This window comes from Poecilia formosa, unplaced genomic scaffold, assembly GCF_000485575.1.
Source record: "Poecilia formosa unplaced genomic scaffold, Poecilia_formosa-5.1.2 Scaffold135, whole genome shotgun sequence".
NCBI classification, from domain to species: domain Eukaryota; kingdom Metazoa; phylum Chordata; class Actinopteri; order Cyprinodontiformes; family Poeciliidae; genus Poecilia; species Poecilia formosa.
In genome coordinates, this window is record NW_006800074.1 from 152564 (window position 1) to 179378 (window position 26815).

The window sequence follows — 26815 nt, forward strand, 5'->3', positions numbered from 1 at the left end:
ATGACACAACTCTGCATGATGTGTGCACGTCATCAGGGTACTATATGTGGTCGGGAGACTAAAACCAAGTGAGACGGAAGAAACTTATGGAAAAAAAAAATCAATGGAAAGAAAAAGCTCTCCTAGATGGAAACTAAAATGAAAAAAGCATTCAACTTAGCAAGTAAGAAAATATGTGTTTGCTCCGTAACTGCTCAAGGACATGATTTTTTTCCCCCCTTAGACTGTATCACGTTTGCAAGTAAAAACATAGGTTGAAAAGCAGAGTTCTCGGACAATACCAAATAATGAATTGTGCTATCAGCTCTGGTTTGGTTTTGTTTAGTGGAATGGATGATTAAAGAAACAAAGCATATTGGCAGTTTAACAATTCATTGGTTTGAGTAAGCAGTACATCGCTGTGCTGCTTACTCTTCATCAAGCAGGACGCCCAAACTGATCGTTCAGGTGATTAGGAAGGTTGAGGTCAGGACAACAAGCAGGTTATTTCCTTGCTTCCATCACTGAATTCTGGAGGTAGCCTCTGATAAGATCTCTGATAAGACCACCTCTTTGGGAGTTTAGTCTTTAAATGTGGAGTCATTACATACTTAAAGGGTTGAAGAATCTCATCTTAGTGCAACTCTGTATTGATATTCCCTTCAGTAATGACAAGCCTTGTTTTTCCAATGAGGTATTGGGGGGGATTTGGAAAGTTTTCCACAGATAAAACCCACATCCTCAACTCTGCTGCATGATCCACAGTAAAACACGTGTTTTCCTTGCAACTGCTGCCCTATTTCAGAGGAATCAAACAGACTTTCCAACTGTGCAAGATTTATTGCCTTGAAACATTGTTACAAAAAGAAATAATGGAACAAATACAAATACAAATCCTTACTTTTCATATTAAGAATTCTATCTTTAACTAATACTCTTCCCTCTGAAGTTTACTGTAGTTAGTCACAGGGTTGTGACTCAAAGCCAAGAGATCATTCCCTTTGTTTTCTTCTTAAGGTAATGTATTAGACACACTACAGGGGAGATAAATACGGGCCATTGTTCTCCATGAAGAAAAGGCATTTAAAAAGAAAATTACTGCTTGGATTAACATTGTATTTCAAAACACAACGGGCCATTAAGAACACATCTTCTTTTGTCTATGGTGAGAGGATACAAATACCATCATTACTGTTTTAAATTGTCTGTGAAGTTAAACCTTTACACATCACTGTGTTGTGGATAATACAATTACAAAGGGCAAAAAGGGGGATTTGATTAATCGCCTGTCAGAGTACTGGTTTTGGTGCCGTGCTGACTATGGGATCAGAGTCATGTTAACGGAAAGCATAGTGTCATCTGGATGAGCTGGCAAAAGAAAGAAAAACAGACTACCCCAGAGCACTGCTCATAAGTACAGCCCTGCCTTCAGCTCAGTCTCAGTTTAGCATATTAGTAATGCTAATATGTTAATCAAGACAACCCAGCTAAATATCACTACAGGGCATTTGACCTTACGTAAAGATGAGCTGATGACAGGGTTAGAGGTTAAGCTTCAAATACCACTAAAGTCATAAGGATTATATTAATTAGGGTTGAGAGGAGTCAGTCATTCAACCAGCACTCAAATGCTCTTCATTAGGGCCACAAGGGCATACATTAGACTACTTATTCAAGAGTGAATATGCAGTGGTAAATATCCTGTGAGTCCTGAAGGTAATCACGGGATATTACCTTCGGGAATATCCCGCGATTACCTTTAGGAATTTAACATCAAATCCGTAAATCATGACAAAAACATAGTTTCATCACCACATCTTAAACTATCAGTTTTATCATTTTGGAAAAATTGATGCCTGGCCTGCTACTTAAAAAAACTGTAGAATATTTATCTACTTGTGTGTTGAAGCACTGGATTTTACAGGACAGGTATGTATAGTTTTTACAGTAAAGTGTTGTTAATTCATATACCTTATGTATAGCCGCTCCAAATAATAGTGTAGCAGCATAAATGGTACGCTGCCACTTTAAGGCCAATTTCGGCTGCTGCATATAAGCAAGCCTTCACCTGTCATGAGGCTGCTTGCGTCGTGACGTCAACTCCATCTGCTTCCTTTGTTTGCACCGTTCTGGGTAAGCGTGGGTGTTTTGTTGTCGGCTTTAATAGTAGTTATTAAAGCTAACTGGTCTATCTGCTTAGCCTCCTTTGCTGCACCTCCAATATCTGGACCGATCTGTCTGTTCATTTGTTTGCTGACAGGAAGGTAAGGGCTTAGCGTGCCTAGGCAACATCCACCCCATGTAAACAAAATCTTCACATAGCATTTTCTTAAGGTTGTACTGCATCTTGTATTAATTTGCTCCATTATTTTTAGCCTTCTGATGAGTCTCTAATCAGCAATGCATCTGGAGTGACACTCGCTGCTGTTTTGCCTACCTATAAAATGTTTTAAAAGACTAACCTGAACTTTCCCTGCTGCCGGGAGCATTGATGGCACTACAAATGGGATAAAGTGCAATATTGTAGTGCTTTTGTGTCACTGTTAAACTCGTATTTCATTTTTTTTTTTTTGTCTTTCTTTTAGGGACCGAGGCTTCTGTGGTGGCAGTGGTGACCCCTGGTGGCGGTGTCTTGTGTGTTTTGTTGGAGCATCTTTTTCTTTGCTGTGTTTTTGTACTGTCCAGGGTGGTCCCTTTTTCTTCACTGGATATTGCCCCCTTCCCTCACTACTTGCCCTATTGATAAGCCTCGGTTTCCTTTGAAATTTTAACATTTTATTACAATAAATCTTGTCAAATGCATTCACTGTTTTAACCATTCAATTTCAGGTTACTAGCAATTAAAAAAAAAAAAAAAAACATTGAAGTTTAATTTTTTGTAGAACTTTCTGAATCTCTTATTTCCAGCAGAACTTACCTGTATCCTTATTGCATTGCATTTTCCTGGAGTTATTCCAGGTGGTGGTGTTGGTCATTGTAACCTTTAATGTTTTATATTTGTGTTGATAATAATAAAATCCACCCCAGGTTGCCACAAGATGGGTGCATTCTGGCTACATTCAAGTTGTAGAAACATCTTGATCGGCGAAAACATCTTAATTTTAAGCTTCATGGCAAATTCTTAGTCATTACATTAATGTAATTTCTTTTTTTTTGTTTTTGTTTTTACTTTTAATTTTGCAAAAACGTATAACTGGGTATTTGTTTAAGGAACTTAAAGGAAAGAGATTAATGCATTTTGGAATAAGTCTGTAACATAACAAAATGTGGACAAAGTGGTAAACTTTCCGGATGAATTGTGAGTGTATAAAATCCAGGTACACAGGCTCCGACTACAAATATTTATGAAGGAATACATTGAAATCAAGTTTATTTTGCAATCAGGTAGTATGAGAAGAATAATGATGGCACTGCAGCAAAATGATCAATGTGAAATTGCAGAACCATAAGGCCATAGTTTGCTGAGGTTTGAATACTGTTGCATTGAAGGTGCAACAGTATTCCCTATGAGAGAAAATAACACCTTGTATGGCATACTTTGGATGTTTATGGCTGTTAAAAATTCACACACAAAATAAACTTTAAAACACCATCCTGTTCAAATTATTTTTTACATAGGCAGAATATGTCACTATGTTCTGTACTATTTCTGCAGCTGCTGTTCACACATGCACTTACCAGCGGGCGATTTGGTGCTGAAAATGTGGTCTCACAGCTGGAAGCTGGAACATCTGGGAAGAGTACAGAGAATGCTGCACATGATGTAGAAAGTGTGTGGATATCCCATGCCTAGATGGTTCAAATCAGGGTTATTGATAACACCAGATGCACTGGAATATCTCCACATCTGCAGCAAGCAAATGCAAAACAAAACTTAGGTCAGAGAGATACCAGTATGAAGCGCAAATTTACCTTCCTTCAGTGCCTTAATATAGAGAAGAAAAGACAAGAGTACTAAATTCAAAATGAGTGGAAAATACCAAAAAGTATTGGGTCAGCCATCAAATGGTACAATTCAGGTGGCTGTGTAAAATTAGTGTGGTCAATGAATGCAAGGACCAACCACCACTATGCATTGTCACGATAGCTCAAGGAACAGTGGGTACTTTTCCGTGAACCCTTTCAAGTTTGCAGCCAGTGCACAAAGCAAAGTCCAGTATGAGAGAGTTTGGTGTGGGAGAACAGGCCTGCACATTGTCCTACTTTCAACTCTATAGAGGAACTCTGGGATGAGTTGAACAGCTCCCCTTGTCCAGCATCAGCGTCTGATCTCACAAATGCATTTATGAAAGAAACCTCAGACATTCCTATAAACACTCCTAAGCTTGGTGGAAAGCCTTCTTGTAAGAGGTACAACTGTTGTAGCTACAAAGGTTCAAGTGACATCATTTTAAAGCCCATGGATTAAGAAAGGGAAGTCATTCATCTTTATATGTGTGGGATGCAAACACATAATGTGCAGAACAAATGCATTACTGCTACTTTTTTATCACTTACAGTAATAAAGGCTACACTTCATGTCTAAAACAACTAAACTGATTTTGTCAGCAATTAGTTTTCACACCTCACGTGGCTCCTCTCAGCCTTGAGGTTTCTTTTGAAGTTGAAGTCTTTCAACATTGACTTTAAAACAGATTCTCCAAGGGAAACTGAACAACATCTAAAGCATAATGTCTGTTTGTCTGAAGCAGGATGCAGCAGTCCAGATTTTCCCACCCAAGAGTAAAAACAAAAGTGAGTGGCTTAGCAACAACTATAAAACATTTGGGGAGGAATCTCTGAGTGAAAACTAATTGGATTGCTTATTTCTTATAAGCATTCAGCAGGCACAGGCTGGAAGCCAGCAGTTTTGTTTTCTATAGGATGGCGACAGTGTTGAACTTCACCGTAATTTGTCCTAACAGCTGCTCCGCTGCACTGCTGTGATTTGAGCTCATAACAGGGGGCTCCATTAAGCTGATGTACAGCTTTGTTATTGCCTCCTAGAGTCTTTGGAATGAGCCTGATGGAGGCTACATGGGTGCAAGAGACAAAATCTAGAGCAAAATACGCAGGCCAGCATGCATACAGATCTGAGCAAAGACATGCATGCAGTGTCACTTATTTACATCCTATCCTTCATGTTGCAGTGAACTTGTGAAGATTGTGAATGACTGTGAAATGACTCCTTTCAGACAACATTCCCACGAGTACAGAGTCCTGGCTGGATAAAACCCTGGTTCACAGAACATGGTGAAGTCTTAAATGCAGCCACTCTACTGAGAGGAAGCCCACAAGCTTTGAAAGGCTGCGCTTGAAGATAAAATAAGAAATGCTGCCATCTTCAGGCTGCCAATAGAACTCCTTCCGGAAGGTGACCTATGTTGCATCAAATCTCCTTTATTATTAACAGAAATGCACAAAATGTTGACTTTTTTCTTTGAATCGGAATTGTTATTTTGACTCTGCAAAGAAATGCAAAGACAAATAAATTGCAACTTTAGCATCTAGTTCTTGTTTTTAAAACTGATTAAGTTTATTGCATAATTCTTCCCTGAAAGAACAGTAGAAATAATTAAAAGCCTAAATTTAATATGACAGTCATGCTGACAATTGTAAATAAACTTCTAACCAGCATAGTAAGATGAATGTCTAAGAGACTACTAAAAAATTTGATTTAGTCATTTATGAAGCCAAATAATAATGCAAGTTCTAATGCAAGACCTCGAGAAAATATTTTTACAACAGGAGATAAAAAAAAAATAGACAGCACTGTTCACAACTTTTATTTTATTTACTTGCTACACACATAAGGCAAAATGGGTTTGCTGGAAAAATAAGCTCCATGTTCAACTGAAGCAAAGTGCAAGAGTGGATTAGAGGGTGATATGTGTAAAGATACCAGAGGGAATCCCACAGTTCGAGCAGTGAGGTGAAGGAGAGCCACAAAATACTTTCAAGTAACCACAAAACACAATTTAATAAAACAGAAGACTAACAGGACGTTATCTGAACTAGTAAAGGGAGGAAAGATTTTTTTTTTAACCACATTGTTCTGAAATGTGAGAATTAGAGCAATACATGCTCTCCATGTTGCCTCTTTAAAGCATTAAAATACAATTTCTTGACGTTTTACATGATACACATGAAAAACGTTACATTAAATCTAGCTGCTGCAGATCATTTTAATTTCATGCATGAATAATGCAAAAGTATTCTGTTATTAATATGTCACCCTTCTTCTTCTTCACAGCCAATCTCAGAGTTTAATGTCAGTACGAACCAGATAACTTTCCTCTTGTTTGGTAAGGACTTCCTTTGAAATGAGCTAAACTCCCCAACAACCACCTCCGTTCACATACAGTACAATCTGTGCCATACGCTGTAAATGAAATAGAACCTGCAAACATAAAGATGCATATGTTTTTCTTCTCACCTCACTAAAGATTCCCTCCAAACACGACCTTAACATTTCTGCACCAGATAGAGGAATCTGATGAACTCTGCTCAGCAGTCAATATTGATGCTGGAAAGCAGCTCCTCCAGAGCCTCCAGCTTCTGATTGGCCTCCTCGATGGCGCTGTACGTCTGCACGTTGCTGGCGATGTGGAAGCGGATGTCATCCACCAGAGGGACAGAGTCCGTCTCCTGTCGCTCCTCCAGCGACGCAGCGTCCTCCTTTATCATCTCGGCAAACTCGTCCTTCTCCACCAGCTGTGGACAGAGATGGCAGGTACACAGGCGTGAATGCATCTGGAGGAGGAACTGGATGTGTCTGACCTGATCATCTAGAGCTGCGCCATAAAGCATCACAGTTCTATTTTTTTTTATATATTTTTCTGTTTTGCCTTAATTAATTTTAGATTCATCATCATTTTATCTTTTTCTCAAAATGACCGTCAGCTACTTCAGACCTCGCTAAATGAATCAAGGAGTAAACATTACAAACCATAGTCAGTAACACCCAGGTTTGAAATCACAGGTAACTGAGCCACGATGAGGGTCACACAAAGACGCCTACCCGCTCAATGATCTTTGCCATGAACTCCGTGCACTGATCCTCCAGCCGAGAAAGACGGAAGAGCTTGGCCGTCTTCCACATGTGCAGGACGTTGTCCTCACAAATCGCCTTGGCGAGCGTCTTCCCGCAGAGACGCTTCAGCCCCGGCAGCAGGTACATGTCAGCCACGCACAGCACGTCAAACACGCTGTCCATCGTCAGCTGGACGGGGAAGAAGAACCGATCAGCGTTAAAGATGAGCGCATTAAAAGAAAAGTGTTGGCAATCCCGCTGAATGGAAAACATCACTGTTGTTTTGAGTAAGAACTCAGTAAGCTCCTGATGTTTAATTATTTATTGTGGTGGTAATTTAATAAATGATTTTTAAACTTTTCAATATTACATTAATCCACTTCAACAGATAAATGAATTTCCTGAAAAATAAAAATCCTATGTAGAAAATGGCATAACTACACTTAAATTTGTCTGGTAATAAAATTGGGTTGATGATTTAAAACGTTTAAACCAGAATAAATGGATCATTCTTTTTCACAGCACTTTAAAAGCTTCCGACTGTATTCACACACACACACACACCTCTGTGTCGTCAGTGTAGATGTAATACATGATGTGAATAAAGACTTCATGGGAGATGTTGTGCAGCGTTATCACCGGGGTGCTGGGCTGCGAATGCAGCTGCTGGCCCTCACTGAAGTGGTCCTCCAGTAAGGCCTTAAAATAATCACTGCGCCCACAGAAAAAAGCCTGAAAACACACATTATGAAAATCTGACATTACCAGAACAATAATTTTAGGGTTTGGATTCACGTTTGTGGGCTTTGAAATTCCTTACCTTGTGACATAAGAAATCGAAACCCTCCACTCTGAAACAGATATCAGGGTAAGTAGGGAACAGATCAACCCTATTAAAGGGAAGTTCACCAAATCCAACCTGGGGCAAAAAGAAAGAAGAGTATGTAAGTAGCAGTTGTTCTGTGTTTAGCATCAGGATTTCACTGGGTTTAGCGTCTCACTCTTAGTTCAGTGGGTAGTGCACAGTCTGCCAACTGGGCCATCTCCTCTTGGAGCTGACAGGTGTGAGGCTCAAGGCTAAGAACTTTGACACAGGTTCCAGGCTTGTTGGACACTTCAAAATGACAGGAGAAGAAAAAGAGACCTTTTCAGATTATAATTCATGGTGAACCAAAACAATCAAAGCTCCAGAAGAGAAAAAGAAAGAGATAAATCAGCAATATGAATTATGAACTACACAATGCACATATTAACTAGCAGTCTTACCAAATTCATAGACCTGTTTACATTTATTCTCCAGTTCTTCCATAAGGTCTGCCATCTTGCACTGCTTAGCGAGTCGCCTGCAGTCTTCCACCAGACTTATATCAATATCCATTCGTCCTGTAACATTATGAAACAACTAATAAAGTTCACACTTTTTTGTTAGGCATTTTTTTAAATTAGTCTAATTAGAGTTAATTAGGTTGTTTTCTATTTATTTCAGTCTCTATTTTCTTTTGTATTAAAATATAGCATAGATGAAAAAAGAAAAGAAAAAAAAACACTCACCGGTATAAAAATATTGAAGAATTGCTCCAAAGGCTGCAGGATTGATCTAAAATCAAAACAGTTTTTGTTCCAATAAAATAAAGTTTATCACTTGAAGGAGACAAATTTATTTATTTAAGTAAAATTCAAAATTACCAAGGGATGTTTGAGGGTTATAAGGTTCTTTCCTTTCCATTTTGTCTCAAACATTTCGGTGAAGTACTCTGAACGTGCGCTGAGAACACACCGGTGAGCTGCAAACATTTGCCCATGAACCAGGAACTTGACATCACTGTGCTGACCTTGCTCTAACAACCTGAAGGGAAACAGCAGGGATATGTTTTATACTAAACTGTTTTACCTTTGCAAGCGTTAGTAATATATTTGTGTTTTTTTCCCCCAAAAGCTAAGTTAATACCCTAAAAAAGAGAAAATCTTCACACTTACATGTGTAGGAAGTAGTTAAAATCATTGCGCTGCATGGCACGGACGCTGACGCACTTGTAATCTTTGAGCAGGCGTCTGATTGAGTCGTTCAGGGAGCCATACACACATCTTTCACCATCGAATGTGTTGGCTTCACACTTGGCCCCTGGAAGTAAATCCACACAAAAAAAAAAAAAAAAAAACAATCAAAATCTAGAATCCTTCAGCAAACATCCTTTTATTATGAAAATCTCACTTTATCCAGTGAAAATTCAATTTTACCACTAGCCAACAGGTACTGGACCAGCTCCTCGTGGCCACAGAGGCATGCATAGTACCTGCAGGAAAAGCAGCTCTTTTTCTTAGGATACTGTTATGATAATGCTTTGTAGTAAATAGCATTAGAATAACTGCAGGTCTGCAAACAACATACTTACAAAGGTGTGCTGTCCCACTTATCTCTCACATTGAGGTCCACATCCCTTTGTTCAACAAGGTACCTTAAAGAGAACCATAAAGCCTGATCTGTGAACATATTCAGTTTACCATCAGTCCTTATCCTCCGTTTTAAGTGAGGGAGAGGTTTTATTTATAGGCAATAAAACAAAAGAATTTATGAAAAAAATTAATCTGAGACAGACAATACAAGAAATGCAACAAAGTAATGTTTCTTTGCAAGGAAAAAATAATCTAAGTATTTTGTTTGAAATGTCTATTTTTATTTGTACCACTAATCTGAAATTCATTGCTATGAATGTAATTTCTGTATAATTATTACTATCATCATCACCATCATCATTACTATTATTACAAGTAATGGTCACAAAGTTTATATTTTAATGATAGTCTTTTTATATGTTTTACGGTGTGGACTAGGAGAAGGATTTACTATTCAGTTGTATGCCATTTTGTTTATTTTGTCTGGGTTCTTTTAACATGATCAAAAATAAAGTATTTTCCAAACGACAGTAAAGTAGTACTAAATCCATATTTCACTCTTATTTTACCCATAAAGTAAAATTACATCAGCAATAGTGACTTAGCTGTGCACGTTGTTAGTATTCATCTGATGGGTGAAAATGTCTTTCTAGTTATTTATAAAGCACCTTAAAATAACCGAAGGTCCACAAAGTGCTGAACTTGTACACAATATCAAGAAATCGATACGTTAAACACAGTTGAAATAGACAAATTAAGATAGTTTAATTAGAGTAGAACGTGCAAAAGGCTTAAGCAAATAAATGTTTTAAGACAAAAACCGAAAATGTATCTTATAGAAAAAGACTTAATGCTGTATATCGCTGCAAAATACAGCAAGCAATATTAAAGATTTTAATGTTAAATATTGCACACAAAAACTCTGACCTACAAACGTTAGCCTGACAAGCTGGGTCATCGGTGCTAATGTTAGCAATCTTCCGCTTCTGGTTCCGAGCAAAAACATCGTTTAACAGCAGTTAGCGGGACAGGACAGGGCTAATTATTTATTTTTCTTTTATCGCACATCTATGTCAGGTGTCAGCCTGATGAAGCAGATGCTTGTGAAACAATGTTTATGCAAACCAAAACGACGTTAACAGAGCCGCTGTTTACCTGACTCTACAAATGTCGCCCTTTCTGCAACTACTAAACAAGTCGTACACATCCATGGCCGCCTCGGAGTTCTCGGTCCTCTGAAATGCATTGAGACGGCCTGTCTGCCGGTTTGGTGTGGCTGCAGGTGGAGCTCGAAGGACGAAGAGAAAGTTGACAGTGTCTCACACCTTGTTGACAAATCGCCGCTGCTGCCTTTTCGAAGCCTCTGTGTTTTCGTTAAAGGGGCCAGTCACGTGACTACCAAGCTTACTTTAGTTGACTTACGGAAACGTAGTAACCCGAGAAGCCGAGACAAGAACAAATGTGAGATGTGTAGTTAATGCTACGGTAATGTTACAAATGATTTCGAAATTTTTGTACCTTTTTATTTAAATACTAACACAGTATTTTTTTTACAAGAGTTAATTTAACTGACCGAGTTTTTTTCTCTCTGTAATTTGGGAATATTCGAGCTAACTTGTGTAGCTTGAATGCATCACATGTCAATGCGTTGAATCATCCTCAAGATTTAAAAACACAATTGTGCAAAGACAAAAAAGATATAGGTATAAAATATTGGCTATTTATTGTTTAAATATATTTTCCTTTTTTATCTTTATTTTTCTTGCTGTTTTGTGAACAATTACAAATGAACGTGATCAGAACATTATGCTCAGCAGTTTGTTTGGTGACTTACAGCAAATGTGTTAACTTCAGCCTGTTTCATGTGGTCAATATAGATGTCCCAGCAAACACATAAATTATTTATATGTTTTGCTTACAGTAAAGGAGCATGTTTACAATAATTCATGGTCACTGGCAGCGGGAAGACTGTGTCAAGATTATCAAGAACCTCAGGCGGTCTTAGAGGAACTCAGTCTTGGGAAATATTGGATGTTTCAGCATGACAGTGATCCAAAGTGGTAGTCCTGTCTTAAATCTAATATAAAATCGGAGAAGGGAGCATATGGTGATGTCAAAGTGATCTGCAACTTCAAACACCTGAAGCTCATCACCAGAGATGAATGGATAAAACTACCAGTGAAAACATTCACAAAGCTAGTCAGTAATAATGAGACATGTTTGGGTGCTGTAATAGTCATGGCTATCATAAAACTTTAAAGACATGACACTTTTTGACCAAACGTGAATTAAAATATATTTGTATCTATTTGTAATTTAAAAATGAGATTTTTTATTTATTTATTTATTTTTTGTTTAATAATAAATTTAAATCCAAATCTGCCAGAAGTAAGAATAATTTTGGGATTAACTGTATATTTCAACTTTGCAAGCCCACTTTATGTTTCTAATGCTTTAAATCAAACACCCCGTGATATGTATTTACTTACAGTAAAGGCACTCTGGGAAGTACCACTGTGAAGCCAGTTGAGCATTCTCTAAAAAGCACTGAACTGACAGCAAGCAAACACATAATATAAAAGTAAAAAGTATTTGAATAAAAACAAAAAAAGAATCAGAATAAAATACACTAAATAGCCAAACAAAATCACAAACAATTTGCAAAAACCATTTCAACACATATGTTCTGGCTACATACTAAATGAAACAGTGGTATTTGAAATCTTCTAGTCACTTCGTTCATTCAACTGAGGCAAGTTTCTTTTTCAGATAGGAGATTTGAAGCTGAAGCGTTTCTCGCTGCAGCAGGAGGATTTCTTTCTGCAAGCTCATCACTTCATCCTGCAAACTCCCTTAGAACAGAGAATACAGGGAAAACATCACTGTGATTAGAAAGTTGTGTTTTTATTTTTGCTTTTAAGTTCAAATGCATTTACTATTTTTACTGGTTTTTATTATCACTTATACTATTAAGTCAAAGTTACCAAATGTATAATCGGTTTAATTTACTTTAATTTCTGGGTTAGTCGTGATCAGAAAATATGAAAAATATGATCAGCATAGTGACAGTGAAGTCCTGTCAGATCTGACTGAACACAAAGGCATGCCGTAGCACTGCAAAAAAAATAAAAATAAAAAATAGGAGCTTGTTAGGCCGCTCATTTAGTTCCTGGAAAGGCTGCGTGGAAGGACTGGCAGTCTCCCAGCAATGTAAAAAAAAAAAACACATCACATTTCTGATTAGTTTTCTTTGTTCATTTCTACGTAATAACCTGCGGCAGCAAGTTGATTGACAACTACACCATTTTCACAACAAGCTGAATCAATCAGCAGACATAAGCGCCTGGTATGAAAGGTATGAAAGGCCCCACTTCAGTAAAGAAGAGATACAGAGCAAAAATAAATAATATGCAGATTTTTACTGCAGTGCAAAAAAATTAAAAGTGTTTTGACAGACGAACAATAGTTCTTATTATGAGCAATGTCCTGTTGTTCTGCTCAACTTTTATTTTCTTTGCAACATTTTGTGTCCAAAATAATCTGTTTCTTTTATGAAAGGTTTTCAAACAAGATAAGGTCTGATTCCCTGAGACTTTCAATTCTTTGATAAATCATGTTCTTTTGACTGAAATCATTCAAACATGGACCTAATCCAAACTAATGTTTTTTATCTGTTTCATTGAGGGTGTCCTATTCAAGAAGTACAAGAAATAACTGAGTTTATAGCATATAATGTGTTTTTATTGCCCTCTCATTTTCTCTGTAGTCTTTAAGTTAAGTAAGGCAAAAGTATTTCCTTTAATAAATACTTTAATTCCTTTAATTAATAGGAGATATTTTTTGCTTAATCTTTGAATTTTTAGTATACAAATGCAGAACCTGAAGGAACTGGCTTTTACAATCACTTTGGACCTGTGGCGTTACCTCCAGTCCTCACAGGTCAGTGTTTTGTGTCTATTGAATTTAATGGTTAATTTATATCCATTGCAATGTCATCACATTCTGCAGGGAAATGTGAACAACCTATTTGGTGTGTAGAAGTGGGGAAACAACTAAAAATGCAGCACAGCTGCACTCATTTGGACAATGTGATAACACAATGATCTACATCTATCCTCAAACTAATTAATGCAACAGCAACTTTTAACTGAACACATCACAAATCTAAATATTTTCCAAGTTAAAACACACTCCCAAATTCCATACATATTTGAACTGCAGCCTCGCCCTCAAGCACAACTGCAGAAGTTCAGAGGAAGCAATCATTAAGTAAATATTCATTTAGCTTCAGTGACCTTCCTTTTAACACTTAGTAGTCATAATAAATTACAATTGAATTGTTACCTGTTGCAGCTCTGCTAACTGATCCCGTAGCGTTTCCACGTCTTGCCAGCCAGAAAGGAGACGCACTGATTAATTCGACCTCAACCGGATAATGATCGCTGACTCTGAGCGCCTAGTGGAGCATGTTTGCACTAAGTCAGGAATATTTAACTAAGTGTTAAATATTCCTGTATGAATATTTAACAGGAAAAGTATTTTCCTGTTAAATATTTCCTTATGTAAAAGCTTTTGCTTTTACATAAAGAAAAGCTTATTTAAGCTCACCATATCTCACCATTTTATCTGTCAGGTTAAACTCTTTCTGGAAACTAAAGGCCTTGGCAGAGTTTGGCACTATGGTTGCCAACAGATCATCTCCATACACAACAATCCTGCATAAGAAATAAGGTTTCTTAATTGAGCTTGGGTATTGAAGCTTGTGTTCCAAAGGCACAATGCCTGTCATAAGCTCTGTAAAAATAAACCTTGCCTGTCGTAGGTGTGATTATTTGTTGTCACTGAAGTTGTATCCACATCATCAGCAATTAGCCAGTGGAAATTTATGTCACTGCGTATTCGAATGTTTTGCATTTGCTTGTCGGTGACAGAGGCACCGTCTGCTCTGAAATCCCCCAGGATCATTACGTTCTAGAAAGAAAGGGAAATAAAAGTAAATAAAACCATTTCTTGCAGAGCTCTATGAATTATTAATGCCCTCTGAAATTTACATTTTATCATATTACAAACACAAATTTCAATGTGCTTATTGGTTGCTTTTGGTGATAGATCAATCCAAAGTAGTGTATTGTGAGGTGGAAGAAAAAGTGAGAGACGCAACACAGAGATGAAAAGTGTGGAATGTGATGCTGATCAACCACGTCTGCTCTGATGACTTCACAGAATTTGACACATCAGTACCATCCCATGGAGGATTTTGGTTTAAGGTTCTTGTCCTGGTGGAAGGCAAACATCTGATTTGTCTTAAAAGCTTTTGCTGCCTCCGCCTCTTGTTTGTTTTCAGATTTGCCCTGGTTTGGTTCCATCCACTTTTGTATCAACTCAAACCATCTGCCCTGTTCATGTTAAAGGAACAACTGACCTCACCTGTTTGACCTGTTCACAAAACAAATGGAAAAGAGATCCAAGACCTGCCACTAAGTGTTTTGTGGAAGGGGTTATGGTGTTATTACCTCACCTTACGTTATCTTTGACATGTCTACTGCATCACTTTGTCTTCATTACACTCTTAGTTAACTAATTTATACTGAGGTTAAATTACATGTGGATTCTGATTAGGTTTCTTGAGTTTTAGAGCTTTGTGCTACTTTGTCTGATATTATTACATCATCCCCAAAAGGTTTGTGGCTCACTGATGTGAGGTAAATCTCACATCAGTTAGCAGCACTGATAACGCTGTGATATGGCAGAGTTTGTGTCAAATGAGCTCAAATTCTTACATCAGTTTTCCATTTGTCTCTGACCATCAGGAAGACATCATACAGCTCATCCAGTTCTTTCTCTGAGTCCTGAGGTGTGGCACGAACTGGGATCAGCGCCAAATCCTTCAGCACTGCAACAAATATGTAACATTCATGAAACTGCACGTGTGGCAGGAGAGAGCACAAACCTGACAAACTTGCTATTTCTCCCTTCTACTTATACGTCAAAATAAATCTCCTTTATTCAAACAGGAGAGACAGACGCGGTCATGCAGCCATGACTCAGACAAGCAGCAGACTCCACTAAATCTTGGAACTCTGACAACGCTGCCTGTTTGTGTTAAAAGACGAGCTGCAGAAGCTGACCAGTGTTGTGAGGTTTGAAGTAGAGAACGTAAGGCTCCCTTGCGAACGCGTCCACATCGTTCTCCTGATTGTCTTCATACTGATAGGAGTCAATCAGATCCACCATGTCATCCCTGAAAGTTGAATAAATATGTCTCATTTAAACAGCTCTGTGTTGCGGCGCTGAGACAGTCGACACGGCGACGGCGTTTACCTGTAGAGAAACATAAACTGCTCCTTGTATCTGGTCCTTCCCAGGCGGGCGCTGAGCTGCAGGGCGTAGTGGTGGGACGTGTTCACCCTGAGACACTCTCAAAGGACGGCCGGTTATTTTTCTACTCTCAAAGGCTTAAAGTGAGTTTGGCTTAAAGGGCAAAAATAAAAACATACAGTCACCTGTTCAGTTCTGCCAGGAACAGCTTGATGGAGGCCCCACTCACATCCACCACCTCCAGAATAACTATGATGTCATATCGAGACACGATCTATAAAAGGCAAAGGCTTCTGTTACAATACAGGATCTACAGTGGAATAAAACACACTCAGGCTCTGACTAATGTGTGACATTGATGGTTTCTATTTATTTATTTCTTTGAAGGTCTTCATAAAGCATCGAAACACTATCACTTAATTAGTTTGAAGAATTTTCATTTTCAGATTTAAAACTACTCCTGGCTGCTCTCCAAAAATGACAAGATTTTAAAGGCTCTTTGTAAATATAATTGTGATTATGTGATGAGTTGATCACAGGGTCCCTGCTGCCTGATAAAACACATGGAGCTTCTGAAAGTAGCCATGTCTGATTTTTGTTTTTACCTTAACAAGAGTTGACAGGACATCTGGGTCTGAGACTTTAGTCACTCCAAACCTCTGTGCGTTGAATGAAGCAATCTTCATGCCTGACAAGAGATGGGGAAACAGTTTTCTAAAACATACATTTAAAATTATGCTTTTTGAATCCCTAACTTGAATTACCTCTGATAATGTACACACACTATATAAATGTCTTCTCCTCAGCAGCAGGTAGTACTGGTATCCAGCATTAATTTGTATCCAATCCCATGAGAAACTTATGTCTCTACCGTTTTTTTTTTTGTTGTTGTTTTTTTTTCATTTTTGTTTTTTTTTTTCAAAGGTAGACAGATGATTGGTTTGTTGCCATCACGGGGACAAGAGGGATCATTTGTACTGAGCTAGTACGTTTTGACAGCAAGTGGTCAGACAGGTTATATTGTTCAGTTAATGGTGATTAGGCTTGGTTAAATTCAAAGTCACTGTGCAAAGAAGAAATGTTAAAAAAGAAAGTAACCTCACCTTCCATCTTAAAATCTTCTCAGTGCTGCTAAACTAAGTCTAGACAAGACAGTAAATGTCAGTTCACACAACTTCACATTTGGCATTAGAGTACTTTGACCAAATCATCACCACCATGCTTCCTCCACTGGTATTGCATTAACCCCATCTGTGAGGCATATAAAAACTGATAAAACCTCAGTTTTTATAGAGGTGCTTTCTCTTCCTTTTGCCAATTGAATCAGCTGTATTTGACTAATATTACTTGGTTACGACTTCCTACTTAAATACTGTGAAAACAGGAGGCTGCGCTGCAGCTTTTCATTTTTTAACAACACACAGTGCTGTCGAACAGCCTTTGCCCCTTTACATATTTATTTTGTTTTTCTTTTCCATTTCACTCAAATGTTTCAGATTATCAAATTATGATATATTATATTTTATTATATTTTATAATATATTTTTTAAATTACTTATAGATAACCCAAGTAACTACAAAAGTTGGTTTTGGAATGATGGTTTTTATTTTTTATTTTATTTTATTTTTATTTTTTTAAAAGCTGTCTAAATCAACCTTTGTAAAAATCGAATAGCTGTTTGTTAAATCATAAATTTCCTCTGATTGACCACATGATAGATTGATCTTTACTAAAGAGAAGTAAGATATTATTTGAAGAGCTCTGACCAGATCTCAAAACCCGTCACATTAAAAAACTCGCCCTGAATTAAAAAAAAACAACAAAAAAAAACAGATGAAAATTAAAGTCGTTGAGATCCTTTGGTCTGAAGACGATTACAAAGATGCTTCTAAAGCTTTTGGGGTTTTTTGAACCGTAATGAGAGCCGTTATCCACAAATAGAGAAACACCAAACAGTGGTGAGCACTCAGTGGATCGGTTGGCTGAATGTGACCTTTTGAAACATTCTAGTGTGACACAAGAAATCACAGAAGCTGCCACATCCGCAATGTCATGAATGCATCTAATTACTGCCTTGCGCAATTGATGATTGGCTCCTTGTTTCTGAGTTGCAATGATTCTTTCCATATTTTTAAGGTAGTTTGCCTTCTGCACATACAAACTGGAATCTTACATAGGAACCAGTCAGTTTACCTCAAACATTACCTGGCCTTCAAATTCTAGACAATGGCCGTGCAGAAAATCATCCCAAGGCCACATTCCATTCACTCATAATCCAAGTTAAGAAAAGACACAAAGCCTGGGCTCAACAGCCATAGAGTGGAGCTAAATGCTTTTATTTTGAAAGATAAACAAATGGAAGTATAAGAATAGAGAAACAACAAAAAATGCTGCCCGACTGCCATGGTGGGAACACATAAACAAAGGGGATCTGACACAGTGCAACAGAACATATGGACGTATAGTGAGGGAGATAATAACACGGTGTGCGATAATAAGTACCTGAGAGCAGGGGGGAGGAGAGCAGGAAGCAAAACTTGCTGAGAAAAACAATCACAAACTGTAACAAGAACAAAGATCTACAATGAACTGTTTCACAAAACAGGTCAAAACCACAAACTTCATCACATTTTGGGAGAAATTGTGTGCAAGATCAACATAAAGTAGTGCATATGAAGGGGAAGGAAAATAAAATGTAGTTTTAAGACTTGTTTATACTATTGTTCTTAAAGAAGTGCCTGCATTTTTGTCAGTACTTTGTGGAACCGGTATCTGCAAGTCTTTTGAGATATCAATCTATCAACTTTCCTCATCTAGAAACTAAAATTGTTGTCCACTCCATTCTTGCAAAACAACTCGAGATTATCTTCAATTACTTAACCCTGCTTTAGTTTTCTCCACAACTTTATCCATGACTTGTTGTTGCTGTGTACTTTTGTTCTCAGGAAGCTGTTTTTCAGCAAAGTTCTCCAACTAACATCTGAGGCCTTTATTCGCACATGCATGTATGCTGACGTTAGGATTCACACTAAGTAATCCTAATAACGAACTTGGAGAGTTCTGCCTCCAGGACTCTCTGAGTTAGTGGATTTTATTTAGGGGTATCAGAATACACGACGGAAAACGTATCTGATGCATGTTGAGAGTCGATATTATAACTAAGTATTTTGTAAAGAAAACACCAAACAAATCTATAGTGAAGAGAAAAAGCTTGAAGATGTTAAGATGCCAGAATTCCTAACAGGTTTTGGGTGGCGTGCGTGTGGGCTTCATTTTGTTTCATTTAAGCAAACTGAAAGGTGTGTCTGAAAGACGATGTGGCTCTGTGTCTTTTATCTCTGAACCATAACTGGATTTGTTGAAAGGGATACGTCAAGAACAGAAACACGACCTGCTATCAAATTCTCTTTTTGTTCAAAAGAAAGATGTTAGATGATTTTTTTACTCCAATATTATTTAATCAGACTTTCCACCGTTTATGCAGTTTGCTGTTCACCAACTGATGTTTATAATAACATAGCCTTCTTCATCTTTGTTCTTCCAACAGATGCTTTCATATGTTCTTATCTTTACAAATCTTAACACACCCAGTGCTTGCACCCAAAATACACTTCGAATCCATTTAAGATTCTAAAACCAGAGCTGATGAGCAAGATTAGATTACAGAGGAACAATTAGAAGGAAACATTTTTACAGCCGGGGTAGGTGGGAGTAAAACAAGTAGCAGATGTCTGACTGGTAAATCTGCATTCATGCAACTTCACAATCACACCACACCCAGGTCTTTGCTGTATAAAGTTGTGAAAACAGATAAATGTGCACAAGAGAGCTCCAGCACCACCTGAACTCAGTACAACTTCCAACAGAAATCTCATCATGAGTGTAAGGATCAAGAAGAACAGGAAATCTGGACTTTATTCCACCTCTGAAGGCTTCACCAGCAAGTCCATGGGATTCAACCCGGTTCCCAAATCCAGCACCACAAACAATGTGGTTCCCATTAAACCTGTCACCGTAAACAAGAGCCTCCTTACTCCTCTGAAGATCGACATCGATCCTGAAGTCCAGGCTCTGCGTACCCAGGAGAAGGAGCAAATTAAAGGTCTGAATGACCGCTTCGCATCACACATCAAAAAGGTAAGGGGGAAAATTCTGGTAAAAAAAAAAAAAATGTCTCCCATCAAAACCTGTTTACAGATTTTTTAAAAATCAGTTTCACCCTAAAAAAAAATCTGCAATCAGTGGGGTACGACCATGAGGCTCATTTCTCTTAGCTACTCTTCAAAATGGGAAAGCTGGGAGAACATGTCATCAGTGATGGTTACAATTAATAATAAAAATAAGTAGCCCTGTTTTTCATTTTTACAAATCTGTAAGAATAACTTAGCCCCAATGTGACTAGTCTTTGAAGGTGTTTTTTTGTTGTTGTTTTTTTTATGCAGCTCTTAATATAAAGTTCCCCTGATGCCAAAACCATTGAAATGCTTAAAGGTTTCATAGCCTTTTTCACAGTTATATTCTGTTCAGAATATATGGTCCAAATACTCAGAAAAATTACTCTTAACATGGGAAACTTCAGCATCATTAATCCGCATGACCATGTTTTATAATAACCTCCAATCCTTGTGGAATGGACGCAACAAAAAATTTTAACAGAACTGACAGATATTTTTTTTTCCACTAACTGCTTGTGTCATCCACTTGAGAGAAGGAGGTGAGTCACATGGCCCTTTCAGAAACTTCACTGCATGCATTGGAGTAATGCAGCTGTGCGCGTTACTTTATAGTCTCCGAACGTACAGTCAGATCATTATCTAAAAGTTTAAAGCAATCTAATAGTAACATTGAAAACTGGAGGTTTGACTCGGAATTACGCAGCGAGGAGGATGGAAGGTGTCCACCGGTTTTCCAAAGATCACCGGTGGATACTGTTGTAGGTGAAGGATGTGTGAAGAACTAATATTACTAGCCTCACAGCGGATATTTTAGAGTTCAAGAACAATCTTCCCGACTGGATGGACCTGCTTTGTGCTTCTGTTCCAGGTCCAACTGCTGGAGCAACAGAACCAGATGCTGGAAACCAAGTGGCAGCTCCTGCAGAGTCAGGCAGCCTCTTCCTCCAGTACTGAGCTCATGTATAAAGCCTTCATCGCCAACCTGCAAAAACAGCTGGAAGGCCTCCACAACGACGGCAAGCGTTTAGAGGCTGAGACGAGTTCCTGGAATGGTGCGCTGGAGAAATTCAGATCAAAGTGGGACATTTTTGTCTGCGAAACAGATTTCAGTTGAAGAGAGGTAAGATCAGCACAAGTTACAAGATATTTGTGGTTGTTTCAGGTATGAAGAAGAGGCCAGCAAGAGGACTGACTCAGAGTTTTGCTTTGTACAACTCAAAAAGGTAAAAAAAAATAAATAAATAAAATCATGCACATGAAAAAATATGACATTTTTCATTTTTATGTTTGTAAAAATTATAACATTTTTGGAAATTGCGAAACATTTCAAACACATATTACTGACTAAACAGTCGTCGTTTCTTGGGTCACCAGGATGTGGATGCAGCATTCAACTCTAAGGTGGAACTAGAAACCAAGTTGTCAGATCTTACTGAAGAATTCAACTTACTCAAAGCTGTTCATAATGCTGTGCGTAACCTCACTTCTTAACTAATGAAATTTATAGGGATGTGATTTTTACTCGGATTTTGTTTTATTTGTTTGTTTGTCTTTTTTTTTCAAATAAAAGGAGATGACAGAGCTAGTGGGCACCCTGAAGGACACCTCCGTGGTGGTGGAGATGGACAACTCCCGCAGCCTTAACATGGACGAGATTGTGTCTGATGTTAAGGCTCACTATGAGGAAATTGCTGCTCAGAGCCGTGAAGAAACAGAACGTTGGTACAGAACAAAGGTGACAAAGAGACTTTTTTATTTCATTTTCTTTATGCTTTGGCAAACATTTGAGGAAAATATTAACATAATTTCAGAATCTGTACCACTAAAAATGGGAGTGGGGTGGGGAGATGAAAACTATCTAACTTCAGTACATTTTTCTTTTTCAGTGTGGCATAATTTCTAAATTAGCTTGGAAATTTTTGCTTTTAACAAAATCCACCACAATTATTGACACCCCTGACATCCATCCATCCATCTTCTTACACCCTTGTCCCCAGTGGGGTCAGAAGGGTTGCTGGTGTCTATCTCCAAAGAGACATTTCGGGCAAGAGGCAGGGTACACCCTGGACCAGTCCATCACAGACACCCCTAACAATCTCTTTAAAATAAACTTGTGGTTGGAGCATTTTATCAGTGGTTGTAGCATTTTCGGCACTCCACACACTGTGAGCAACTTCACTAAATGAAGAACAAACATGATGTAGCCAAAAATGCACAAGACAGACAGTCTGTTAATGTGATTATTTCTGTTTCAACACAAGTTTTGTCCTCTGATGTTAGTTTCTATCTGCTGAGCATACAGAGATATGTGAAGGTCAAATAGACACAGTTAGCACTACATATTTTTCTCTGGAAGTTCTTTGCTCTGTTCTAACATACATATACACATTGCTTACTGTATGTAGTAGATTAATATGTTGTTTTTTTTAAATCAAAATTAAAATAACTGAAAACTGCTTTAATTTATTACTTTGTAATTATGTTATTTGTTTGTACGAATATTTTTCTTTTTAGTCCTTAAAAATCCCAAACTTTGGCAAAGTTTATTAGATAGACCTTTTTCCACTGGTGCTATTTATCTGATATGATAATTACTGTTTCCTTCTCTTCAATCTACGGCCCACGAATACCAGATTGACCTGATGACAATCCAAGCAAACCAGTATGGTGATGACCTGCATTCCACCAAGGTGGAAATAGCAGAAATGAACCGACTGATCGGTCGCCTGCAGCATGAAATTGATGTTATAAAACCACAGGTGAGGAAGAGAGGACTGCTCTCTGTCTCTGTCTTAAATTTAAGGATCTAACTAATTTAAAAAGTCTGCAAAACCAAACGCTGTCTGTCAGAGCTTTTAACCACCATATAGCATATATGAATATATGGTACAATCATATATGAATATATGAAATCACACTTCTTATTAATCCTTAAAAATGACTGAAAAACACACGTTTACACCACTTTTCTATCTTGTACAGTGTGACAGAATTCAGAACAGCATTTGTGAGGTGGAATCAAATGGGGAACGAGCTGTGTTGAACGCTAAAAACCGCATCAAGGACTTGGAGAAAGCTTTGATGGAAGCAAAACACGTCATGGCTAAGCAGATCAGAGAATACCAGGAACTTATGAACATCAAGCTGGCCCTGGATATTGAGATTTCCACTTATATGAAATTGATGGAAGGAGAGGAGGACAGGTGAGAGCTGCTAAAAATCTATCCATTTATAATTCATATCAGTGATTTATCTTTCATTTAATTTTGGATCTATTTTTATGTAGGTTTTCTTTGCACAAGATCATACCTAAGCCAGAAATATATACATTTTTTTTGTTGCTTTGTTGCTTAACTTATTATTTAAGAAATTATTCTCATGAAAACATGAACGTCAACATGCTTCCAGTTTTTACCTTAGATTAACGTGTAATGCAATACTGCCCTCTTGTGGCGAAGACATGCACGTCGGCATGTCAAATTATGTTACTTCGTGGGGAAATTTGGGAAATGTCATCAACGATGTGTTATCATTATTTTTAATAATCGTTATCACAATTAAAAAATAATACAAAGTCCTATACAATACACTTAAACATGTTTATGTGTGTGAACAAATGTAAGAAAACTGTGGAATGATAGCACAATAACACTTGCTAGAGCAAGTCATTTCCCTCTGGACCAGGTAAAGGTTGCAGTTCTGTATGATGTAGGGTGAATTGAGGAATACTGGGACATCAGCTGATTTAGAACAGGATGAGTAAAAATGCATTTAATCTTTAATGCCCTTCATTTGCATACCTGTCTGCTTTTTCATCCCCAGATTTGGACAGAAGACTGTGGTTAATATCCGCTCAGCACCAATCAGACATGTGAGCTCAGCGCCCGTCAGACATGTGAGCTCAGCGCCCGTCAGACATGTGAGCTCAGAACCCATCAGAGATGTGAGCTCAGAACCCACTCAAAGTGAGTATGAGGGTATCATAATGTTGATGTATTTTTCAACCATTTTTGACCTCTGAAAACATACTAGTAGACCTCTTATTGGTCCATAATCTGTCTATTTTCTCTTTCTGAAAGAAAAAAATTAAAAAAAAACCAAGTCCCTCGAAGCAGCAGTAAGTTATGTGTGTTTCACCTGTTTCAACATCCTCTTTCCTGGCAGCTAACCATCAGCGGCGGAGATCGGGGCCGATTCTCATCAAAACAATAGAGACCCACGACATCTCATACAACTAAAGCAGAACAGACTGCAGTGCACAGGCCTCCCGGATCCCCAGTCTTTGTATTCCACACTGATAATAACATCAGTGGAAAGAGTCGTCTGTATTTGCTTGTGTCTCATTGTGTGTCGAAACTCCGATCAACCTTCACAGCCTTGAGAATAGTTCGCCCTGAATTTGCTGTCTAAAATAATGAAAGAATATAAACATGCCCATGATAAGGTCCACTGCCACTGTTTCCTTTTCAATGCTTACTTTGTGTGGAAAACATTAAACGAATTAAAAAAAAAATTTCTGTGTGGTATAGATTGTTATACTTTATTTGCTCAGTTCATCAAAAAGAAAATGAAGCAAACCAACTCAAACGTTCAGTTTTCAGATGTTATTGTTGAATGAAATACATCAAATCACCATATCGACACCATAAATTCTTAATAAAATTAAAGCAAATCATAAGCCCCCAAAATTGACTTCCTTTGAAAGCATCCTCTGGATCTTGGGCTCATCTATACTGGGAACCACAACGAGAGGCTGTTAGTTGATGTCCACCTTGAAACCAGTGGGGCCCCAGTTCACAAACTGGATGATGTACTTGGTTTTGATGTTAGCAATGGCAGAAATGACATTTTGGGGCACCACATGTACAAAGTTTCACCTTTTGTACCATGGAGACACGCATGATTAACTCAACACACCTGTGCTATTGTTCAGTCTGAATAATAGGTTAAATACTATGAACACAAGCCTGGCCAGGAAACTACGATTCCCATTCACTTTCTGAAAAAACGCTGTTTTTAAGATTTACTCCTATAAACACTCCATGTATAGAAGTAGAACTAACGGAGAGTGTGAAAGACCAAACCTCCTTAAGGCCCAAACGTGTAACTTATAAAGCAAGGGACTGGGGTTTCAGATAAGTATTTCAAGTTAATTTTCTTTTACACTAAATCTAGTAACACTAACATTGTTTATAAATGGATTTATTTTTTACAGCTGACAATTTCAACATTATAAGCAAAAAGAGAGAAAAGGTGCGTGTTGAAGTTCTTTGCTTGTAAACTAGCAGCGCATTACTGTCACTTATTGGCTTGGATTGAGGGACAGTAAAAGAACATGCACCAACAAAACAGCTCCAAACTGCGTAGAACGATCCACAGAGAGGGTCATCACGCCTGACCGCCATCCAGGAGGTCTAGGGTCAGGAAAATGGATGTTTAAATCTCTGCAGACTGCGCTCATCCTCAATATAATGTGTTTATAGACTTTTCAGTAAGTTACTAAAACTTTAGCACCTTTCAAAATAAGAATCACAAATGCTTCAACAAACAAAATAATAAATACACAAAACATTTTTTAATCAAAAGGAGATTAAAAACATATAAGTGTTTATATTTTAACTATCCTAATTGAGAGCCAACTCAAATTCCTTGTTTGTGTGCACACATTTGACAAATAAAGCTGATTCTCATTCTTCTTTAAGTTGAAGTATGACATCATTTCTATTCAAATGAATCCCTCTTTGTTTCCCCCATCCCAAAGTAGTACTAAAACACACTTTTATCTTTTTCTTTTGCGCTTCTTTTAGTCTAAGCTCAACTGCTGAAATCGATTCACGCGTTCCGTATCATTTGTCCTTCTTCTCTTCCCTTAGCAACGGAAGGCTAATCACATGATCAGGTGGGGCTGCCGACGCTGTTGTAGTCGACCTGTGAAGAAAAAAATCAACCTGTCAACAGCACGTTCATTCACGGACACATTTGTGATCATAAATGATCTCCCCCGGTGACTAACGGGTTAGTACGTGTTTATGTGCGAGTTGAAGTTGTTCGTTTTCGTGCCTCTTTGCGCTGTGGGAGAAACAAAAAGCAAAGCAAAGGAATATTAGCCCTGTTATGCTAACATTTTTACTGCTGTCTTTATATGAGGATGAACGCTACAGTTAGACGCAACACCAGATTGAAAAGGGACAAATGGGTTGTTTTAAAAGTGACTTAGATGCCCAGGTATTGTATGTTGTATTACTACACGCTAAAAGATACTGTTACCGTGAGGCATGAATAGTGATGGGGAGACAGCTACATTTAGCTAACTGATCTAGTACAATAAAAACCTCTGTCATGCATAGGTGCATGCCTTTTTAAACTTGTATCGTTTTGAATATAAGTTCATTTCAACCCTTATACCTCATTCATAAAGCTGCTGCTATATGATTTTATGTGAGTAAATTCCCTTAAGGATTAACATGCTTGCTTTGACCTGAAATGGACATTGAAACATGCATAACAGCAGAGAAGAACAGAGGACCAGTATTTACAGAAATGTAAGAGTAGCACTACTTCATCATATTTTTACTCAAGTAAAAATAAAAAGTTATTCAAGAAATTACTCAAGTAAGAGTAAAAAAAGTGTTCTGTAAAAAGGTTAAGTTCTGAGTATCTGATCTGAACATCTGATTTCATATTTAAACATTATGTCATCAGTCAGACAAGAACTATAAAATTCTGGTCTTTTAATGGGGGGGGATATTATGTAAAATTGACTTTTTACATGCTATGGTATTATTACCTCATCAAAAGCATCCCTGAGTGTTGCTTTGTTTCTTTCACGCATGTTTGAGGAATCCTTGAATCTCATTTGGGGTGCCTAAGAACACTTGCCCTCACAAAGCGCTGCCTATTTTCTCAGAATCTCAGACTGAACTTTTCAGGAAGTCG

The 26815-nt window shown here is 37.8% G+C and overlaps 4 protein-coding genes and 1 long non-coding RNA gene across 7 annotated transcripts in view; 3 read left to right on the plus strand and 2 right to left on the minus strand.

Moving 5' to 3' along the window:
- Window positions 1-1976: 1976 nt before the first annotated feature.
- LOC103145025 (uncharacterized) lies at window positions 1977-3569 on the plus strand. Its single transcript, XR_476977.2, has 2 exons — window positions 1977-2243; window positions 2565-3569. It is a non-coding gene; the product is annotated as an uncharacterized LOC103145025 (long non-coding RNA).
- Window positions 3570-5728: 2159 nt separating this feature from the next.
- On the minus strand, window positions 5729-10784 carry abtb1 (ankyrin repeat and BTB (POZ) domain containing 1). 2 transcript variants are annotated; one of them, XM_007562249.2, is made up of 12 exons: window positions 10541-10784; window positions 9385-9447; window positions 9230-9285; window positions 8969-9113; window positions 8678-8837; window positions 8543-8588; window positions 8258-8374; window positions 7993-8105; window positions 7812-7910; window positions 7556-7723; window positions 6980-7180; window positions 5729-6672 (listed from the first exon to the last, which is right to left on the minus strand). In XM_007562249.2, exons 1-12 carry the CDS (start codon window positions 10594-10596, stop codon window positions 6466-6468), a joined length of 1431 nt encoding a protein of 476 aa, XP_007562311.1. In that variant the 5' UTR covers window positions 10597-10784; the 3' UTR covers window positions 5729-6465. The 2 variants fall into 2 exon arrangements, with proteins under 2 accessions (XP_007562311.1, XP_016532052.1); XM_016676566.1 differs by lacking the exons at window positions 9385-9447; window positions 10541-10784 and having other exon boundaries at window positions 9204-9285.
- An 855-nt stretch (window positions 10785-11639) lies between these two features.
- Window positions 11640-16389, minus strand: LOC103145027 (deoxyribonuclease-1-like). Its single transcript, XM_016676479.1, has 9 exons — window positions 16309-16389; window positions 15889-15977; window positions 15707-15793; window positions 15514-15626; window positions 15166-15278; window positions 14199-14356; window positions 14004-14100; window positions 13730-13841; window positions 11640-12237 (listed from the first exon to the last, which is right to left on the minus strand). The coding sequence occupies exons 1-9, from the start codon at window positions 16387-16389 to the stop codon at window positions 12125-12127; spliced, it is 963 nt and encodes a 320-aa protein (XP_016531965.1). The 3' UTR covers window positions 11640-12124.
- Window positions 16390-19510: 3121 nt separating this feature from the next.
- LOC103145029 (keratin, type II cytoskeletal 8-like) lies at window positions 19511-24405 on the plus strand. Its single transcript, XM_007562253.2, has 9 exons — window positions 19511-19841; window positions 20748-20956; window positions 21042-21102; window positions 21254-21349; window positions 21450-21614; window positions 22513-22638; window positions 22862-23082; window positions 23702-23844; window positions 24044-24405. Exons 1-9 carry the CDS (start codon window positions 19581-19583, stop codon window positions 24115-24117), a joined length of 1356 nt encoding a protein of 451 aa, XP_007562315.1. The 5' UTR covers window positions 19511-19580; the 3' UTR covers window positions 24118-24405.
- A 1348-nt stretch (window positions 24406-25753) lies between these two features.
- The window catches only part of rbsn (rabenosyn, RAB effector), a 13607-nt gene continuing 12545 nt past the window's right edge, over window positions 25754-26815 (plus strand). For both annotated transcript variants that reach the window (XM_007562255.2, XM_007562254.2), the window contains exon 1: window positions 25754-25894. The gene's annotated coding sequence lies outside the window, so the exon portion shown is untranslated. The remainder of the gene's footprint in view (window positions 25895-26815) is intronic.